The sequence below is a fragment of the Podarcis cretensis genome (genome assembly GCF_951804945.1).
Source record: "Podarcis cretensis genome assembly, chromosome: 1".
Classification (NCBI taxonomy): Eukaryota; Metazoa; Chordata; class Lepidosauria; order Squamata; family Lacertidae; genus Podarcis; species Podarcis cretensis.
In genome coordinates, this window is record NC_137170.1 from 47,452,547 (window position 1) to 47,473,612 (window position 21,066).

General features: G+C 45.6%; 1 protein-coding gene across 4 annotated transcripts in view; it reads right to left on the minus strand.

The window, feature by feature from the left end:
- The window catches only part of RGS6 (regulator of G protein signaling 6), a 215,157-nt gene that overhangs the window by 21,391 nt on the left and 172,700 nt on the right, over window positions 1–21,066 (minus strand). For 2 of the 4 annotated variants that reach the window (XR_013842305.1, XR_013842306.1), the window contains exons 15-16: window positions 12,722–12,886; window positions 2,884–2,973 (exon numbers count right to left, since the gene is read on the minus strand). Coding sequence is in view for 2 of the 4 variants with exons in the window: in XM_079990206.1 (XP_079846332.1) it covers window positions 2,884–2,973; window positions 12,700–12,886 (277 nt within the window). In the remaining 2 variants the exon portion in view is untranslated. Of the gene's footprint in view, window positions 1–2,883; window positions 2,974–12,699; window positions 12,887–21,066 lie in introns of all 4 variants that reach the window. The other 2 variants (XM_079990206.1, XM_079990207.1) reach the window with 1 other exon arrangement.

Genomic DNA, 21,066 nt, shown 5'->3' on the forward strand with positions numbered 1-21,066 from the left:
GCCTGCATTAGATGTTTCCCTCATCAACTCTTAGAGAGCAGGGCAGGCATTGCCCTAACAACTGTGAGGTAGCTCAGTTAATGCTGCCTCCCAGTGTTGCAACCAGCCATCTTCCTAGTCGGTCAGGACTCAGAGACAGGGTTGTGCCCCTGCGCCTTCCAGCTGAAGAACACTTTGCATCAACACATCCTTATAGCTTTCCTTTGGGATGCTTTGCTTTACAGAGCTCACTTTGCTTCCAAAGCTGTCTTGGACTCTTGTTTTTTTAAGTGACTAAACACTTTTTGCTGTCCTTCTGCAGCAGTGAAGCTTATATACCCTTTCTAGTTTTGAAATTGAAACAGAACTCCAGCAAAGCTTTCATCCTCGTGAAACAACCTCTTACAATTCCATTAATTATTTCATTTTCTTTATAAAACAAAGCAAACAAGCAAACCAACCAACCAACCAACCATACTTTGGTTACTTGATCCCCTTAAAGCACTTGGGTACAAAACCCTACATCTGAAAAAAGAAAACCACTACAGGTGATTGATCACCCAGCACCCACAGTTCAGTTATTTAAGAAGGTTACCCCTTCTGGGACCAGACTACTAGAGGAATCTGTGGCACCAGTTGAAGATCCAGACTAGGACTACATGTATACCTTAAATAAAATCTGATGCTTTGCATCATCTGACAAGATTCCAACAGAAGCAGCAGAACGATGCTCATAGGTAGTCACTTTGAACCCTGAAGCATACACTAAAAGGAAGGTGTACTTTAAAGAAGGCCTCTCAAAACAGTAACCCATCAAGCCCACAATCCATGTGTGGCAGCAACCCAGCAGTCTGAAGATAATCAAGAAAACTACACAGAGCAAATAGGACCTTACCATAGTACCTGCATTTTCCCATTTCAACTTATGCCACTAAAACCAGCCTGAAGTCAATGTCTGGTATAAGAAAACCTCTTATTTGGTCTGTTGCCTCTATACAGCATTCACAATGGCAGACAGCATGGAAAATATGGTTCTGGAAAATACCTGGCGCACTCTTGGAGCTAAGTGAAGGCTGCTTCAGAGTACAACAGTTTTCGCCCAATTGTTCCAACACATTCGATCCAATCTAGTTGTCTCCACAGTGCATGAGAGGCCGCCGCCACACTAACAGAAGTGCGAAGGCTTTGCTCAGTAACTCCAGCTGTGCCTCTGAGCTCCTGAACAGAGAAGGGACTGCTGGATTGTGGGAAATCCATTCTAACCATCGAGGGCACATTGGAGCTGCAGTGGAGGCTAACTTTAATTTGGCAGCATATGGAAGCCCCAGCAGGATGGAGACAGCAAAGAGCAAAGCAATAGGAAACGGCAGGAAACCCAAGCTGCAGAAGCTGGGAAAACTCTGCACAAAGTGTCTTGAAGGTCAAAGGCGAATGAGAGAAGTGGGGAATTCTCTCAGATGTCTATCCAACATGGTTCTAGGTGGAGGAGCTTCTGAAAGACGTTTAAACACAGCCACAAATGGAGATAAAACTACCTCTGCTCCCCACCCTTCTTCCTTGCCTGGATAATCAGGTGATTATCAGCGCAACAAGAAACCCTTTGTTTTTTTGACCTGGATGGAAAACATATTGTTGATAATGGGCATGCAGATGCCAAAAAGGCAGAAAGGAATGGAAAGGTGTGCCGCTTTTGAGGAGTTCCCAGTCTTACTGTAATTAGTTTAAAATTAAATGGAAAAAAGTGGAAGGGGAGAAACCACATACAGGAAAGTGCAGGTAAAACAGGAGGAGAGGGGAGCCAATAAGAAATCATGACGAAGTCTCCATGCAAGGCATCCCTTACAAGAAAAGCTACAAAGCTTGACATAAGACACTAAATGGAAGAGGGTTTTGCGCTACTTCCCAATCATTAGTTACTGCCATGGTTATGAAAAATAAAGAGATTCATAGGTAACGTTACACAATATCGCATATTTGTCCTGAAGGAGTTTAGAATGGGACTTTAATGCCTTATGTTTAGTTTGAGAGATCCTTGTGGAGGAGCTGTAACTCCACGGTGGATCCCATGCTAGGTCCCAGGGTTAAGCTCTCACATCTCCGGTTAAAGGTCCTCAGGGTCAAACTACACATTACACCTCCTCCTTAGCATGCAGCTGTGGCTCCAGGTGTCCTCCCCTTATGTAATTGTAGTTGTGCCCCTCCGCTGGATTGATATTAGAACTGCAACAGGTGGGGAGGGGAGGCAATGAGAACTTAGTGCCAGTGGGAACTTTTGAACTAATCCCCATAGCTGTGTTGCTCCTAAGGAGGGATGAGCTGAACAGTGCCAGCAACATCAGGGTCCTCCAGGGCTGCAAATAAGAAAAGACAGAGATGTAGCTGCGCATTGTGCATCAAGTGTATTTTGTCATTTGACCCTGAGGTAGAAGAGTTGAGAAAGGAGGATCGGGCAGACGGCCAGTGTGCGCAATTGATGTACGAGCCTAGGAAACTGCCTTATACTGACTCTGACCATTGGTCCATAGAGCTCAGCATTGTCCACAGAGACTGACAATACACCTCTCTAGGATTTCAGAAAGGGGGTCTTTCCCAGTCCCACCAGGGATTGAACCCTGACCCTTTGGCAATCAAGCCATTTGCCCCTTCCCAATGACCAGGCTCAGAACTAGGCAGCTTCTAGTTCACATGATCCTCGCAGAGGATGCTCAGAGTAGGTCTTCCTCACATTGACTGCTGTTTATAGGGATGCCAAACATGGAGCTTCAAGGAGAAAGAAAGAAAGAAATGCTTTCAGTTAGCAAGAAGCCCCCCAAATAACTTAATTTCCATGTTCACACAGCAGCAAGCAGCAGGCAAGAGTCAAGAAGTGCTCAGAGATGCAAGCATGTCCTTCCCGACAGATACCTTCTTCTTTGCCAGCAACAAGTCTTGGTAAGCGTTAGAACGGAGGAAACGTGCATAGCTGTCGCTCTTCATCAGCTTGTAAATGTGCTCCTGTGGGAAGGGAAGAAACAATGGGCTGAGATTTGTTACTGGGACACTAGTCAACATTTCCTGGGCACCTAGAAAAGAAAAACACCAAAGAGGCTTCCTGGATACGAAGCAGGCATTTATGAATACTATACAATATTTATTATTTGCACATTTATCTAAAACATTTCCATCTCATCTTTCAGTCAGCAGACCCTCAAAGCATCCTATCAGAAGTCGGATAGAACTCATTTCAGGAACAGACTTGATCACCCAAAATACAGATGATTAACACAGCTACTGATACACAGATGTACAGATGTTCTCTACTGGTGAAGATGGGGCCATTGAGAACACTTTGAATCTTCTAGACTTGTATCTGCCATTGGAGCATGTTTACAGTACAAACATTATTGCTGTAGTCCAGCTAGAGCAGCCTTCTCCAACCTGATGCCCCCCAAATGTTGTTGGACTCCAAGTCCCACCAGTCCTAACCAGCATGGCGAAAGATCTGTAGTTCAACAATACCTGGATGGTGCTTGGTTGGGGAAGGCTGAGGTGGAGTGAATGATCCTGGTACAGAAGCACCTCTGCACACGTAACGTGCAAGGTTCCCCTTGAATTGTATCCAGGGGCATCGGCTAGGTATTTAAAATGCCTATTTGCATATGCTAATGCGTATGTATGCATATTCATGGCTCTGGCTGTGAATATGGCTCTAACACTAACCCCAACCCCCCTCTTCAAACATATACACAGTTCTCCTTTCCTATTCCATCCACTCCTACTCCATCAAGCTATTGCACATATTTACAAGTTCCTGTCACCAGTCAATACCACCTGCACCTGATATCTGTCACAGAGCGAGCCAGGCAGCAAATCACACCAGGTCAAAGTTGGTGTTAACACTTTATTAGCAAAAATACAATCTTCACTGACTTGGCTGAGAGTCAGGCCTACTGAGCACACCAGCTCCTTCCTTGTAGGTCTTACTCCATGAAACCAGTTGCCAAGACTAAAGGTTCCCACCTCCCCAAGCCATCTACTGGATGTCTCCTCCTCTCCAGGGCCTTTTCCAAGCAATCGGATACTACTTCTGCATGCAGCCTGCCTTTGCTCTGCACTTTTCATGCCGCTTGTGGTTCTGGAAGTCAGGGAGGGAGGCAGCTTGTTGCAGCAAGAGAGGGAGATCCCTGTGACTCTTCACCAGCCTGACTCATCTCTGCCCCATGCCCTTTCCCACTTGCCTGCTTCAGCTTCTGCCTGATTCTGGAGTACTGGAGGAGGAAAGGGGGGTGGGGGGGAGCGTACCGCCCCCAGCACCATTGGGGAAGGGGGTACCATCACAACCACCACCCGGACACATGCCGTGCATCCCCCCACCGCGCCAGGCGCCATGCCCCTGTAGGCGCCACGCCACACCCCCAGGACTCACGCCATGCTCCTGGGACACGAGCCACACTCCTGCAGGTGGCGCACCACATCCCCAGATGCATGCCACACCCTCGTGTGGCAGTGTGCCACACCATGCCACACCCCTGCAGGTGGTGTGCCACACCTCCGGGATGCACACCACGCCCCCAGGACGTGCGCCAGCCATGCCCCCCTCCTGCTCTCCGCCCCCTGTGTCGGAGCGTGCAGCTTTGCCACTGTTCTGGAGTTCTCTCTGCCACAGATTCTCCCAGTGCCTTAGTTTTCCCAGAGTGCCTCTTTGTTGTCACATAAGTCTTCTACATCCGCATTGCACTGCTCAAAAAGAAGCAGAAGCAGCAGAACAAAACAAACCACAAAACACCAAGCCAACTGATGAATAGTTATTTTTGCAGATAACCAAATTATGACTCGTCTCTAAGAACTGCCTATCTTGGGACTGGTAAACCACTGCAACTCTATTATGTTCACTGGCAGGCAACAGGGCTTTATTTTCAGCTGGAACTTGCCGGAACTCAGTTCCGGCACCTCTCAGGTGGGCACCATTACCATTTTAAGAGAACAACAGAGGTGTTCACGGCGAGTTCTGGCACCTCTTTTTCTAGAAAAATAGCACCGGCAGGCAGTAATTGTTTAAAATTATTCCCAAGCTTGGAATGTTCATGAAGAAAACGCTGAAGGAAGAAACTGGCAAATGACTGGCAGGCAGTCCCTTCTCTGGTTGCAAAGTTTTGCAAGCTCCCCTTTCCAGATGAAGGGCTGGCCCAAGAATTGCAGCACTCATTTTCATCCTTTGTGCAACTTCTGCTGGGGAAGCTGCACTCGCCTTTGCAAGCTGCAGAGAGTGCCCTGCAGCTGTCGCTGCTGTCTCTCTGTCATACCTGAGAGAGCAGTCCTCTGCAAGGGCTCCGGCTTGAATTATAGCTTCAGCAATAGTTAAGCCGTCCTTATGCAGGCAGTGGATAGAAACTCTTAGGGTAACAGATTATATTGATTAAAGTCTGCACCCCTATGGAGATGCCAATAATATCTGCTGATGCTACAGGACTGCTAAAATGTGTGCGCAGCCCACAAAGAAAATATGCAATTACTTCTTGGCATGGAACAACAGATTGCAAGGCCAGGGGTGTTGGCAAAGCACTTGGGAAAGGGTTGATTGTGTGAAATATGTGAAGCCAGTTTAAGTCTTCTCTCCCTTTGTCCCCCTGGACCTGTCCTAGGGCACCTACTGTTACTCACAGTTAATTACATCATCATTTTGAAAGACCCGAGTAATGACTTGAACTCTAGCACCTGGATAGAGCAGTTTCCAATAACAGCAGGGGTTTCCAGCATGGTGCCCATGGGCACCATTGCACCCTTTAGTATATCCTATAGCACCCATTAAAGATCTCAATAAATATCTTCTCAAAAATCTACCATGCATGGGAGACTGTTTGCCCTTCCTGATCAGTTTCTGTCATCAATGAGCTAGACTGCCCCTAAACATGGAGGTTCCATTTAGTTGCCATGGTTTATAGATTTTGATAGAGCTATTTTTATAGGAACACCGTTGTGTGAATCAACATTACATCAAATGTACGAAGCTAATGTGGATATATCAAAAATGAAAAATTTAGAAAAAGCGGCCCGAGGGCAGGGGATAAATTCAGAATTCATATTTTCTAACTTCAGTTTTGATATGTGGATTTCTAGTACACATCCAAACCCCCAGTCTGAGAGGATCTGAAAGCACACGGATGCAATTTCTTCCTGTGTAACTTGTGTTAGATATTTATGATTTTATTTGCCCTGAATACTTGAGGGAAACTTTTACCCCTTTCAGCCCATTGCTTCTGCCTCACACAGCTCTTAGGGTGAATTTGTTCTTTTCCCTGTCTCAGCTCCATGTGCTTTGAACACCAGTCTGGGTGAAACAAAGGAGAATTCTTTTCCTTCGGCTCCTTCTTTTTGTACAAAATGCATATCTCTGAATCCTGGAGGGAAGCCAGGAGGCCCCTAATGCTGCAAAGGGGTCTGACCTTCCCAGACCTTACTGTAATTCTATCACCATTGAAGGTTACATCTGTTTCTACTGAAAATGTAACTCAGTCCAGCTGGTCTCTCTCCTGCCCCTTTTTCTGGCATGGCGATGAATGGGATGGAGAAACTTCATGTATCAGGCTGTTTAAAGACACCAGAGTAGGCCTAGTAACAAAACCATGACAGCCTGTGCTGTCCCATTCATATCTTCTGTCAGGCAGACTAATAATAATAATAATAATAATAATAATAATAATAATAATAGTTTTATCGTTTTATTTGTACTCTGCCCATCTAACTTTGTTGCCCCAGCCACCCTGGGCAGCTTTCAACAAAATATAAAAACACAGTAAGACATCAAACCTTAGAAACTTCCCTCTACAGGGCTGCCTTCAGATGTCTTCTAGAAATCTTACTATTCATTTACTCATTCATTCATTTAAATATTTCTAATCTGCAACATTTAAAATATATAATAAACTCAATCCACAAATATCCATAAAGTATTATTTGAAACACCATAGATGTTTGGTTAAAAAGAGAAATCCATATTGCAAAGGCTTGCCTAAATAGTGCCATTTTCAGAAGGCAGGGATAACTCCCTGCTGAACCTCCACTGGAAGGGAGTTCCACAGGGCAGAGACTGCCATGCTAAAGATCTGGCCCTAGTGAAGGACAGCTGAACCTCAGGGGCGTGGGGAACCACCAGAAGAGCAGACTAGACTTTGAAGGCCCACCTTTGAAGAACTAAAGCTTTCGGAAGACCTAGGCACCCGCCCCTGGAGAAGCAAGAAGAAGCAATGGCAGCGGCTTCCAGTGAGATCTCGTGAGAGCTCCACAAATCTCATGTGATCACACTGGAAGCCATCACTGCACAATCCCAGCAAGCGAGGCTTTGGCAGGGCGGCAGCACTTTCCTGTTCCACATCAGGAGGCAAAATGGGACGGGGCTGTTGGTTGGTGTTGCAATATGATTGACTTTGTGAGTATAAAGAGTAAAGAACACGAAGATATAACTGTTGATAACCTATGCCCCCTCCCCGCCATGCTAATAAATCAGTCAGAAAAGTCTAGGAGGAAATCTCCAAGCACCAAGGCTGACAACTGAGGAGGGAGGGAAGTAAAACCTTGCTATAAAGATATGGCTCCCGCATTTCCCTCCTGTTACGTACAAGCCATATCTCTGGGAAGAGATGAAGGACATTTTTCTAGAACCAAATGGAAAGGAACACAAAACCACAGCTACCCTGAACTCCAGATGGGTATGTGGGAGGTGGGATAAGATGGAGGCTGCTTTGATAAGGCACCTGCTTCAAATCAATCCACGGCAGGAAGATCTCAAGGCTCCCTCTCCTCCTACACAACCGTTGAACAACAACAACCCTGGCTAGGACACAGGGTGGGCAACCAGCCAGTCAGGGCCTTGAATGTACTAGACAAACATCCTGGGAACAGCTGAACTGTTTAAAATTGTGTCACTTTTATCTCTGTCTTCTGCGCTGAGTATTCAACAGAGCTAATCAGAATATAAGAAAGCATCCCTATTTTCCTTTTGTTGTGCAAACCGAAGAACTCCCCCCCCCCTTTTTTTCATGCGCTTGAAGAAAGAACAAGGGGAAAAGAGGTTTCCCTTGCCTTCCATAACTTCTCTGGAAAAGCAAGAGACAGCCTGAAAAACTTGTAGTTGCAGCATGCAGTATTCTGCTGAGGGTCCGCTGCTGTTGATGCCACTGTCCTGAGACCCCTTACCTGGGTTGCCAATAGGCTTGTGGCCACTACTGTAATTGCCAAAAAGGCCCCGGGGCAAAACCATGTGATTCTGGTGCATCATGGGCAATTATAATGGCAGCCACTGACACTAATATCACCACCACTGGCAGAAGGTCCCATTCACAGGCCCCTCGTTCCTCCTGGAAATAAACAGGAGGACAAAGCATCCTTAACCACTTGGCAACATTGAGGGGGGCAATCCAGCAGCATGAGAGACATGACAAAGGAAGCCATATTTAGAGCACTGTAATCCTGGAGTTGTACCTGCCCATATTAGGGCTCTATAGATCGCTTGCTTTTTCTGCCTGCCCAAGACTGCAAAAATGGAGGCTAGTTGGTCTTTAAGGTGCTACTGGAAGGAATTTTTTTTCTTTTATTTTGTTTTGACTATGGCAGACCAACACGGCTACCTACCTGAAAATGGAGGCTGTCAGAGAGGCTGTCACAATAAATGGTTCATGACTGGTGCTCAGTTTGTTGTGTCACAAGTTGCTTGGTCTCATGTAAGTACTTCAGGCCAAGCAGGCAGCTGCCTAAATGTACTCTTATTGTTCTAACTCCACCTGCAGCCACATTTTTAAACATTCAATGCTAGTAGTTCTACTATAGGAATAGCTGGCTTTGCTATTGGATTAAACACATTTGCTGCTTGACTTGTAGCTACATAGTCATAGAAGAAAAAAGTATCGCGAGTTCATTTTCTGTTTCTAGATACAGTCATACCTCGGGTTACAGATGCTTCAGGCTGCATTTTTTCAGGTTATGGACTGCCGAAACCCGGAAGTACCAGAACGGGTTACTTCTGGGTTTTGGCCGTTATTTACAAAACCATTCATGTAGAGATGCAAAGACCAGAAATGGTCAGAGTCAGCACCTGCTTTGAGAGTTGGCTTTATTCTCCCTACTGTATACAGTGGTACCTTGGGTTACATATGCTTCAGGTTACAGACACTTCAGGTTACAGACTCCGCTAACCCAGAAATAGTGCTTCAGGTTAAGAACTTTGCTTCAGGATGAGAACAGAAATTGTGCTCCGGCGGTGCGGCAGCTGCAGGAGTTTCAGGTTAAGTACGGACCTCTGGAACGAATTAAGTACTTAACCCGAGGTACCACTGTACACTGAATTCTCATCCAGGTACACACTGGGTCTAAGAAGGCAGGATCAAAGTCACAAGTTCTTAGCAGGAGATTTAGTTCAGCAGTTATATATTGTGGCATCATATACATATCATCAATAGCATATCATCAATAGCATAAGTTATTCAAGTATACCATTCAATCTCCCCCTACATTGAGAAGGAAAATGTGTGATTGTAAAGTGGGAAGGTGAGAGCTGATCAGTCAATGAATCCTTTGTGTCAGTATAGCGGCAACCCCATTTTCCATGGGAGTAAAAAACAAAGTTTCCACAAAGATTCACCTATGAAATGTTGGCGAGAATGAAGTTGGCTAGTTCACACCAGCCTTACCCAATCTGGTGCCCCCCCCAGATGTTTTGGACTCCCAAATCCCATCAGCCCCAGCCAGAATAGCTCACAGTCAGGCTCCAAAACGCCTGAAGGGCTCCAGGTTGCAAAATGTTCACCTACACAAAAGCCCAACAGAAGGGTACAGATTCTCTGCAGGGTCCCCAGCCGTATAATGTCTGTCCTGTTTCTATTTTAAATTGTGACTCAGTCATCTTATCAGTAGCCAAGAAACCACAACATCCTTATCCTCCCCATGTATTCCTCTGTGAAGAGCATGTTGCCCACAAGCTGAAATATTTGCAGGGGAAATATGGTGATTTTTCTTGCAGTTTCGGGTTTTTTTGGCACTCGAGTGGGAGTAGAGGGACAGGATGTGGCTTTATTCAAACAGCCTACAATAGCAAACATTCTACATTACAACAATAACTTGTCAGCACTGTAGGCCACATTCCAGCAAGTGTCAGCACTATGATATATTTGGTCACATCTATGGGGAATTAGAAGTGAAAAACATATGCAGAGGAGTATAATGGATACGGATCTGTATCCCTTGAAAGGCAGGGCAAAACCACATTGTGGCTGTAGGCTTTGGCTGTGGGGTAATTCTCAGAACAGAACTACCATCTGGGCTTGCCGTATGCCTGTGTTATCAGGGTGGGGGGACTTGTAATAATTGGCAAATGCTGTTTTAAAGCCCACTATGGAGATACATCGTATGCTGTAAAGCCACAGTGCATTGCCTCTGAAACACAGTGCAGATCAACATGTTGAACGATGCGTTTACCATTATGCGCTTACTCGTTTGGGGGAAATCCTTTTTCATTTCCTGTATAGAAAAACAATCTGGGCTGCTATGTCTTTTTTCTAGGCACCACTGCCTTCTAAAGCAACAGGACCGATCTAGCTCTTCTCTCTTTCCCTAAAATATATGCCTGGCTGCTTCCCATTTCTATGTCTCAGCTGATCCAGCCACACCAGTTACATTTGGGCATGCTGCTAATCAAATAGGCATTATCTGCATTTGTTTATTTTTCGGTGATGGGCATCACTTCTGAAACTCATCCCGCTGGACTTGCTGCCTTCTGCACATGCTTGGCAAAAATGGTAACTCTTTACATGGTAGGTGTGCGTGAATATGAGAAGCAGGGTTAAATTTCCCAACAGCGATCAGAATTTAGCTCCTATAAATAATCTCCGTAGGACAATACAGTGGTGCCCCGCAAGACGAACGCCTCGCAAGACGAAAAACCCACTAGACGAAAGGGTTTTCCGTTTTGGAGGCGCTTCGCAAAACGAATTTCTCTATGGGCTTGCTTCGCAAGACGAAATGTCTTGCGAGTTTTTCTGACTTTTTTCCCCTTCCCCCCCTTTTTCTAAGCCGCTAAGCCACTTATCAGCTGATCCGCTAAGCTGATAAGCCGCTAAAAGCCGCTAAAAGCCGCTAAAAGCCGCTAATAGCGCTAAGCCGCTAAGCCGTCAATGGGCTTGCTTCGCAAGACGAAAAAAACACTAGACGAAGAGAATCGCGGAACGGATTCTTTTCGTCTTGCGAGGCACCACTGTATAGTTCAAGTAACTGAGACTTCCTTAAATTCAACTAAGGACTAAAGCCTTATGTGGATGCATGCAGAGCCCACCTGCAGTGAAGGAGGGGCGTGGCACTCACTAACCCCATCTCCTTCCAGGGCATACCTCCGAGCCCTGTTCACTCATTTGGGCTCTTCCCCACATGTAGAATGAATGCACTTATGAGAGGTGGCAGCAGACTCCCACTCCTGCTGCTACATGGGCTCACGCACAAGCGTACCCCAAAAGGATTCAGAATTCCTTGCTGCATGGAGCCCTGCCATCACACCTGTGCAGAGTGTGGTGATTGGCTTTTCATGGTGGAAATGGCAGCAGGTAGCGCCTGCTGCTGCGTACCATGCACATACTTATTCTATGCATGGAGAAGAGCCATAGCAAGCAAATAAGGCCCTTCTCTCCATGTGCTGGACATCACTCTGGAACAGGGGCCACTCTGGTAGATCCCAGGATGCATAGGCTCTGTCCAGCCATTGATAGCCACCAAATCTGGGGTGCATGGAGCAATTATTGTGCGTCGCCTCCTATGCAAACATGATGTTCAATGAGCTGATATTAAGAAGGCAAGAACCATTTGATCTTCCCTTGGATGAAGATTCTACACATTCTAGGGCTTAACATAACTTCTTCAATTCACGGGAGGGCTCAGTTTAAAAAGATAAGTACTGCATAGCGAAACCTTTTCCTCCCCCAGCCAACCCAAGGATGTTCCCATTGTTTGTTCTCTTTCCCATCTTGCATAGTTTTTTAATAGAATAGCCTCATATCCTCCCTACCACATCACTGTTTTCTTTTACCTAATTATGCCTGGCTTACTGCACAGGAATGCGATGTCTGTGAACTCCTGTGGGAACTCGCTGCTTAATTTGAGCCAGGGTGTGCCAGGTCTCACCCTTGAAATCTGTTTTCAGTGCCAAGCCTCAGCCCCCAGAAAACGTGATATGTCATTATAATGTGTTTGCACTGGCTATCTCATGCTAAAGGAGAACTCTCTCTCAGTTCCTGCTTCAAACACTTTCAAGCACTAATGGGACATAGAGAAGTGTGGTGCCAGGTTTGTGTGTGGGGGGGGGGGTGCATCATAGAATCCCAGAGATGGAAAGGGATCTTCAGAATCATCTAGACCAACCCCCTATGCCGCTGTCCCATATAGGGATTGAATCTGCAACCTTGGTGTTATCAGCAACACACTCTAACCTTCTGGTAGAAGGAGCAAATTCAACAAAAGTCCCATGGATTTTGTGAATGAGCTAGGTTTGGGAGCATATCCAATTAGTTCCTTTTTGAGAATACATTTATAGTGTGAATTGGCTTATCCAGCTCTTGTATTTTTGCCCGTAGTCCTCATTGTATATATTAACTGGCTAAACACAAGTACATTTTCTTGACACAGTTCTTGCCCAACCTGAAATTAAAAAGTTACATCCCCTCCTCTGTTCTAGTGCACTATTAGGAATGACACCCAAGTCCGAACCTGTGCATCTTCATATGTGTACCTCCCTGGGTCTTTGACATTTTGGCTTGTTATCTCATAGCTGTGAGAGTCCAGGTTGATGGCACTCTGGGCCCCAGGAGCGAGGAACTCTTGCCAGATATCTTCCACTCTGGTAGCTACATCTTGCAATGGTTGTTTTTTCAGGTCTTGGACAGCCAACCAAAACCTGTATCAAGGGAAAAGACAGGGAAAATTCGTCTCAGAGATGTGCTTCAACCTGAGTTACCAAGGCACTGGCTAATCCCAGTCCTAGCTCCACTGAAGGTTACATTAAAGAAAATTCATTTATAGTACAGAAGCTGACATGTTATGCAGCCAATATTCAAATTATGTTAAATGCAACTCAGTTACACTAATCCAGTGGCTCGTGAAAGAAACTTTGCAAGAGCCAAAATGTGATAGGTCTAACCACTAGGAAAGTGGTCGCAATTGTGGTGCATTTGAGTCTATTGTGGTTTGAGTCAACATGGAAATGCTGTTAATGTAGGAGATAAATTGAGATGGAATGTACATTAAATCCAATGTGGAGTTTACATTCATGTAAAGAACTGATAGAAAACACAATGGATTTCTTTTATAAAAAACTTCATCTGTGAAATTGCCTTTATTCAAGATAGATTCTGAATGTGCTCTATGTGGGGCTTTCCTTGTGCTTCATCCAGAGGCTGCAGTTAGTGCAGAATGCTGAAGCACGGGTGCTGACAGGAGTGAGGCCTTGCCAGCATATAACACCTGTGCTCAGAGATCTGCACTGCATGCCAATCTGAGACTGCCCCAAGTTCAAGGTGTTACTATTGATATGTAAAGCCCTTAACACCTTGGGACCAGTTTACCTATAAGATGGCCTTACCCAACAGGTGTCCAGTCAACCACTTTGATCGGCAGAATTGGCACTACTACAGGTGCCACCTAATACCCATTCTGCATTTAATAATAACAATAATTTTATCATTTATACCCTGCTGATCTGGCTGCGTGTCCCCAGTCGCTCTGGGCAACTTACAGCACAAATAAAAACATAGTAAAATGCCAAACATTTAAAACTTCCTGATACAGGTCTGCCTTCACATGTCTTCTAAAAATTATCCTTGACATCTGCAGAGAGGGTGTTCCACAGGGAGAGCACCACTGCCGAGAAGGCCCTCTGCCTGGTTCCCTGTAACTTGGCTTCTCGCAGTGAGGGAGCTGCCAGAAGGCCCTTGGAGGAGGACCTCAGTGTCCAGGCTGAACGATGGGGGTGGAGACGCTCCTTCCATTGTACTGAACGGAGAACTTGAGCATTTAGTGTGGCAGCACCCCAGACTTTGGAACTCCCTGCCTATTGAGATCAAGCAGGCGCCTTCACTGTACACTTTTTGGCACTTGCTAAAAACATGCTTGTTTAGAAAAGTCTACACAGGTGCCTAGAATGCTGAGGTAATTTTAATCTGTTTTAGTATTTTATCTTTTGTATATTTTAAAGTAGGGTTATGTTTTTTTCTTGATTTTACTGTTTTATCTTTTGTAAACCGCCTTTTTTTTTTCAATCAAGCAGGGTATAAAATCTAAGAAACAAACAAACAATTTGTACATGTACATCTGCCATACACAATTTGCTGTTTTACACTGCGTGCCTGAGTTGCTTACTCCTTATAATGTGCTCATATGCTTGTCCAACTGGATCAATATAAATCATCTGGAGCTGATAACACACCAGAGGAAACTCAAATGAGGCATTTACATTTTATCAATGCTTAACATGACATATTGATGCAACTGGATGTGTTCACACTGGTGTGGGGTGGATGTTGCCTACACATGCGTAACAAAAATATCCCCCCCTAGGTGCCCCTTAAAAGTAACTGTAGAAATAAACCTCTTTTTCCTACTGCCAAGAAAGTGCTTTGACAGGAATCTGCACAAAGTGATAATGACACCCAGTGGGCATTCGCAATAACTGCAACTTCCCTCCAATTTGGGCAACCCTAGACAAGAGCTGTCAGGGCAAGCAATTGTATAAGGAGCAACTCTTCAGGGTTTCAAAGGGCAATCCCAGAACCTGCTACCTGATCATTCTAACTGAGGACGCCCAGGACTGGAGCTGGGAGCCTCTGCATGCAAATCACATGCTCTGTCACCCTTTTCCTTTTTTTCTTGTAGGTGGTAGAAGAGGGACTGGCTCAGTTGTCTACTATGGTTTCTCACCACTGGCAGCTGAAATTGCATCATGTAAAAACATTACGTGTCAGGTGATACGGAAATGCAATCTGCGGTATTCGGTCTGTGACAGCTCATTCAATGTGCAAGTCGCCAATGATGATTAAATATGTGTGACCCCCAAAATAAATAAATCTCCAAAGGCGTCTATGCTGCATGTACTTTGGAGATAAACCCTTTATGAGCAGCTTGAGAAATGCATGGCGTTAAAAGGTCACGAGGCCATTGCTTTGCTGAAGCTCAGAAGGTGCGTGCCTTGCTCTGTGCTGGATGGGTGACCACCGGGGAACTGCATGTATTTTCTGTGATGAAAGGAAAGTGGGATATAAATGCAAACAAGTACATCCATTGTGCCTCTCTCCTTCTCCACCACTGAAGAGAGTAAAGATTGCCCTCCTCTTTAATCACAAACCTCAGCCATGTTGCTAATGCTGGGAAAAGACATTTTTAATTCATTTGGCTTGAGCTTTGTGAAGTTTTCTCTTTTCGTACCTCCCCCTAGCCCCCAAAAGGCAGCTGTATTCTGCGATTTCCTGTTCTTAACAATCTCTCCACCCTGCAAGAAGTATTAAAGCCATCTGTGTGACAGGATCTGGTGGGCTGTTCCACAGTTGCCTTTCAAAACCGCCTGCAGTTTGATTGACCGTCCATTCCGGTCCTCCTCCCCCATAGCCATGGCAACCAAGGAGAAAGAGGAAGGAGGATAAGCCATCTGAGATATGGAAGACTTTAATGATCAGCTGTGGTGCAGCCTGACCTTGGGAGCCACAGTTTACACAGACCCATTTTGAGCGCTTGTAATCTTGGAAGGGTTGGGACGCAGGTGGCGCTGTGGGTTAAAGCCTCAGCGCCTAGGACTTGCCGATCGAAAGGTCGGCGGTTCGAATCCCTGCGGCGGGGTGCGCTCCCGCTGCTCGGTCCCAGCGCCTGCCAACCTAGCAGTTCGAAAGCACCTCCGGGTGCAAGTAGATAAATAGGGACCGCTTACCAGCGGGAAGGTAAATGGCGTTTCCGTGTGCGGCTCTGGCTCGCCAGAGCAGCGATGTCACGCTGGCCACGTGACCCGGAAGTGTCTCCGGACAGCGCTGGCCCCTGGCCTCTTTAAGTGAGATGGGCGCACAACCCCAGAGTCTGTCAAGACCTGCCCGTACGGGCAGGGGTACCTTTACCTTTTAATCCTGGAAGAAAACACCTAACCCAGCCTAAATTACACGCTCTCCTCCGTATACTGAAATGCAGGACTAGTGTGCAATGTGATCAGCAAACCTGCATAAGAAAGGAGGGTCCCAAAATGGACTTCCTCTGAGGTTCTGTTTGGAGAGTAAATGGGATAAGGAGCGGACATGGTGACGGTCCAAGGCAATGTCAGGCATGGAAAGACCCTCAGCAAATAGGACAAAGCTATTCTGCTGCTACAATGGCTGCCCCACACTTTAAAGACAGCCTGAGGAGAAAGGATTCTGCCTAGCCAGAGGAAAGGGATTCCTCACTACATTCTCTTTACAGACAGCACACAGTTGTGGCAGTGGGCAGGCAGAATAGAACGTAAACCTACGACAACAGGCACCGCTGTGATTTGAGGAACACAGCAATATTGTACAGACAAAGAGGACGCAGACCTGGAATAAACAGCCATAAGAAAGAAACACATTTAAAAATGGCAAATGTCATTGTGAGTATATGGGGGGAAAGAAGGAAAGGTGGGTTTTGAGTTTTATCCATACTGGCTGTTACCAGCAAGGATCAGCACAGAAGAAATCGAGGCTGTGCTTTACCCTTTTGCCTCTTAGGAAGAATGTACCCACCCAGGGTATATTTACTGTTTATTTTAACATATATCCAATGAGGGACTGCACTTTGGTAGATTGCACCCTTTCTAGCCAAAGGGTCTAATGTAGTCTTCACAAAGACATTCAAGTCATGGGAAGTCAGAGGAACTACTTGTGAGAATAGTATTCAAAACCCACCAGGATGTGGCAGAAATATGTTCCACATAATGTCCCCTTCTTATATACGGTAATCACTGTCTAGTGTCTGCTAAAGATAACCATGTAATGCAATTTATACCATCCAGAAGGGAGAATATTCTCCATTTCTTCATAGTACGGTAATAGTTGTTCTTGAAAGCATGCTCATCAAAAGAAACATTTATATATACCAAATCTATTTGAATGAAAAGTGATAAGGGCAGTCCAAAAGCTGTATTTTTTTCCAGTGAAGTGATAGCTGTCATTAGTGATTCCCACATATATATGCTCATGTTTTGAGCCACCTTGAGCATGGGTTGAACCATGGAAAGGCAGCATACAAATAAAATTCATGTATTAAGTGGGGCTTAATTCTGAGAAGATATGCCTAGGATTCTGCTGTTTGCGTTCGTTGCCCTTCTCAGATCTCGTTTAAGCTACTAGGCACCCAAATTACTATGTTTTTAAGGCTCATATTAATTGAGCCTTATAAAAAATTAAAACCACAGTCTTGCAAAAGAACTCATTTTCCCCTCCCAAATAATGGGAAATATAATGAATCACACTTGCTCTGATCAGGGCCAGCAGTATGTTAAAGGATACTGGTGTGAAATGTATTTATTTGTGACACCTGTACTTCCAATTCTCTGAGCTCAGTGCAGCTTGGATTTGCTTCTCAGATTGGCTTACAGTGTCAAAGCTTCAGACACTTGCAGGCATCATGAAAGCATGTATGATTCATCCAGACTAGATTCTCCAGCTCCTGAGACTAGGAGCATTTTCTTATGTGGCCGCCGGGACCACATAACACCGGTTCTGAGAGATCTGCCCTGGCTCCCAGTACGTTTCCGAGCACGATTCAAAGTGTTGGTGCTGACCTTTAAAGCCCTAAACGGCCTCGGTCCTGTATACCTGAAGGAGCATCTCCACCCCCATCGTTCAGCCCGGACACTGAGATCCAGCGCCGAGGGCCTTCTGGCGGTTCCCTCATTGCGAGAAGTGAGGCTACAGGGAACCAGACAGAGGGCCTTCTCGGTAGTGGCGCCCGCCCTGTGGAACGCCCTCCCATCAGATGTCAAAGAGATAAAGAATTACCTGACATTCAGAAGACATCTTAAGGCAGCCCTGTTCAGGGAAGTTTTTAATATGTAATGCTGTACTGTTTTTAACACTGACTGGGAGCCGCCCAGAGTGGCTGGGGAAACTCAGCCAGATGGGCGGGGTATAAATAATAAATTTTTATTATTATTATTATTATTATTATTATTATTATTATTATTATTATTATGTTGGGTGTAGAAAACAAAAACACTGAGATCTCAAGGTGGGCTATAATCGGGTTGTTATTCAGACCCTGTTCTCATAGTGTGGCTCAGGACACTGCATCTATGATATCCCCTAGAGGAGGAAAACAAAACATGCTTCACATTTACATCTCAATTCTGAGGTGCGTGGCAAGCTTTCCATGTATAATTTTCAGTTCTACAGGATTTCCAGTATAACTTGTGAACACTGGTGAGTAGCAACAATCAGTCAGGCTTTGGGTTCTTCTCTAGGCCTATGGAATATAGTACTCCTTTTCATATCCACATGATGTCAGAGGTCTTCCACCTGAATTTAGCAGAAACTAGTACCTGTAGAGCATCTGCACCCTCTAGTGGCTAAGAGACTACAGATGCTGATGTCAAGAAACGGCAAAGTTATTTCAGCTCCTTGGAATTTCTGCCTCAAAGGTCACACAGAGACAGTAATCATTACCTTTTGTACCATCTCTTAGGACAAGATGCCTTAGGAGTCTGATTAGTACCCGTCTTTCACTGTCAAGAAAATGTGTTTTGTTGTTGTTGTTCGCTTCTTTATAGACACATACATGCTTGCAGTAGTGTCTTTTCCTGTTATCATGTTGGAAGTAATTTCATATAAGGTCACCAACCTGGTACCTTCCAGATTTGGTACCTCCCACTTGCTAGGGCTGATGGGAGTTGTACTTCAAAACATCTAGAGGACACCAGGTGGGTAAAGGCATACTTTTAAGCATATACATAGTGTATATTGTTTAATCACTTTTGCTGATTTCTTGTCTTGGCAATTGGATCTTTTCCAGTTTTGTGCTGAACCTTCACGTTAAGCAAATGAATGAATGACAGATTGACACTGAGCTGTCACTGCAGCTTGTGTTGGTTACGATGATAACATGGTGACAGGGATTGCTCACGTTTAGCTTTTGCCCTGCATCGCAACTAACCATTTCTACTCCCAGCTGAGGTGTCTATGCACATGGTGGCGGCTGACAGGCGAGTCGAGGTCAAACACTGGCTACAGCTGAGGGTTAGTGAGGCGAGAGCAGAACCAGGAGCCCCAGGCTGGACTGCACAACAAGCCAAACCTTGTCTTTGTATATAGCACAGCTGCAAAAAGGGGCAAAGCAGCTGGGAGCTCCTCTCTGGGAACCTGGTCTCAGTAAGCCTGTGTGTCCTGTGCTTTTCTTATCCCTACCTGGAGATGCCAGGAATTGAACCCAAGACCTTCTGCAAGCAAGGCAGGTGCTCCACCACTGAGCTGTGGTCTTTCCTCCTTGCCCTAAGCACACTGAGAGGAGGGAGAGGAAGGGGCAACTAATTCTGCATCCTGTGTATCAGGTAAGGATGTTATTGATGTGTTCACAGGAGTGGCATTTGTTGTTTTCACAACACTGTGCTGTTCTGAGGAAATGGCTACCCACTGGAATAAACAAGGAAATAAAAAAGTATCTGAAATTAAGGGAATTTAGTAAACCTAACAAAGCTCCCCACCCACCCAATTGCTTGTCTTCCATTATTTTTGTGTGTGTGAATCCTCTTTTTTTTTTAAATAACTACCCTTAAGGTCTTTAGGTACTTCACAAATGTCCCTTTTCTCAGCCTTCATACATGCTTGCTTTCACGGTTCAGGAATTACCTTACTCTTAGGTTACTATAAAGTGAGAAAAGAGAGTTCTAATTGTGACGATGGAGATTTCTCCAGCTGGTTCGAATACACAAAAATCTCTGACAGGAAAAATCTGGAGACAGCTGGTGAAACTCCCCCTCAGGGCTGGCTTTAGGCATTTTGTCGCCATAGGCAAAATACTGAAATAGCTTCTCCCTCCCACAGGATCCTGGAACTCCCAGAACTAGCAGCCTCTTCTTCCGCAGCCCATCTGGTCCTAGGGGCTGTTGCATCTTGATGAGGTCTTCCTTCATCAGCCACAACTGCACTCCACAATTGCCCCCTCCCCTGTGATTGGACTATCCCTTCACTATTCCGGTATCATCACCACCATCTGCATTTATATTCTGCAATTTCCTCTAATGAGCTCACATCAGCACACCTCTTCCCCATCTCTCCGCACAACAACTCTGTGAGGTAGGTTAGGCTAAGTGATAGAGACTGACTGGTCCAAAGGCAAGTGGGGTTTGAACTTGTGTTTCCCTGGTCCTAGTAGTTCAAGGCTCTAACCAGTACACAACACGCTGTGTCTCATCCATCTATACTGAACATTCAGTTCTAGGCTCAGTGAAATAAGTATTGCATTCTTCAAGTGCCACAGAGATCCTTTGGCTATCCCTATATCAGTTATTCCTTTCTTCTTCCTGCCCTGGATATATGTGTGGGCATTCGCCAAGATGTCTGTTGCAGAACTACGAGCATCTAATGTAGCGGTTCTGAAACTAGTCTTTAGCTGTAGCTGCAGGAGCGGTCACAGAACAGTGTTCTCAAGGTGCTGCCATATCCTTTGTGGCACTGTGGGTAAAAGCCTCAGCGCCTAGGGCTTGCCGATCGAAAGGTCGGCGGTTCGAATCCCCGTGGCGGGGTGCGCTCCTGCTGCTTGGTCCCAGCGCCTGCCAACCTAGCAGTTCGAAAGCACCCCTGGGTGCAAGTAGATAAATAGGGACCGCTTACTAGCGGGAAGGTAAACGGCGTTTCCGTGTGCGGCTCTGGCTCACCAGAGCAGCGATGTCACGCTGGCCACGTGACCCGGAAGTGTCTCCGGACAGCGCTGGCCCCCGGCCTCTTGAGTGAGATGGGCGCACAACCCCAGAGTCTGTCAAGACTGGCCTGTACGGGCAGGGGTACCTTTACCTTTACTTTTATGCTTCAGTGGCCTTACGTGACGTCCCAGAAAACATTGCTTACTAATAAGGCCTGTTCTGTTCTCTTTGTG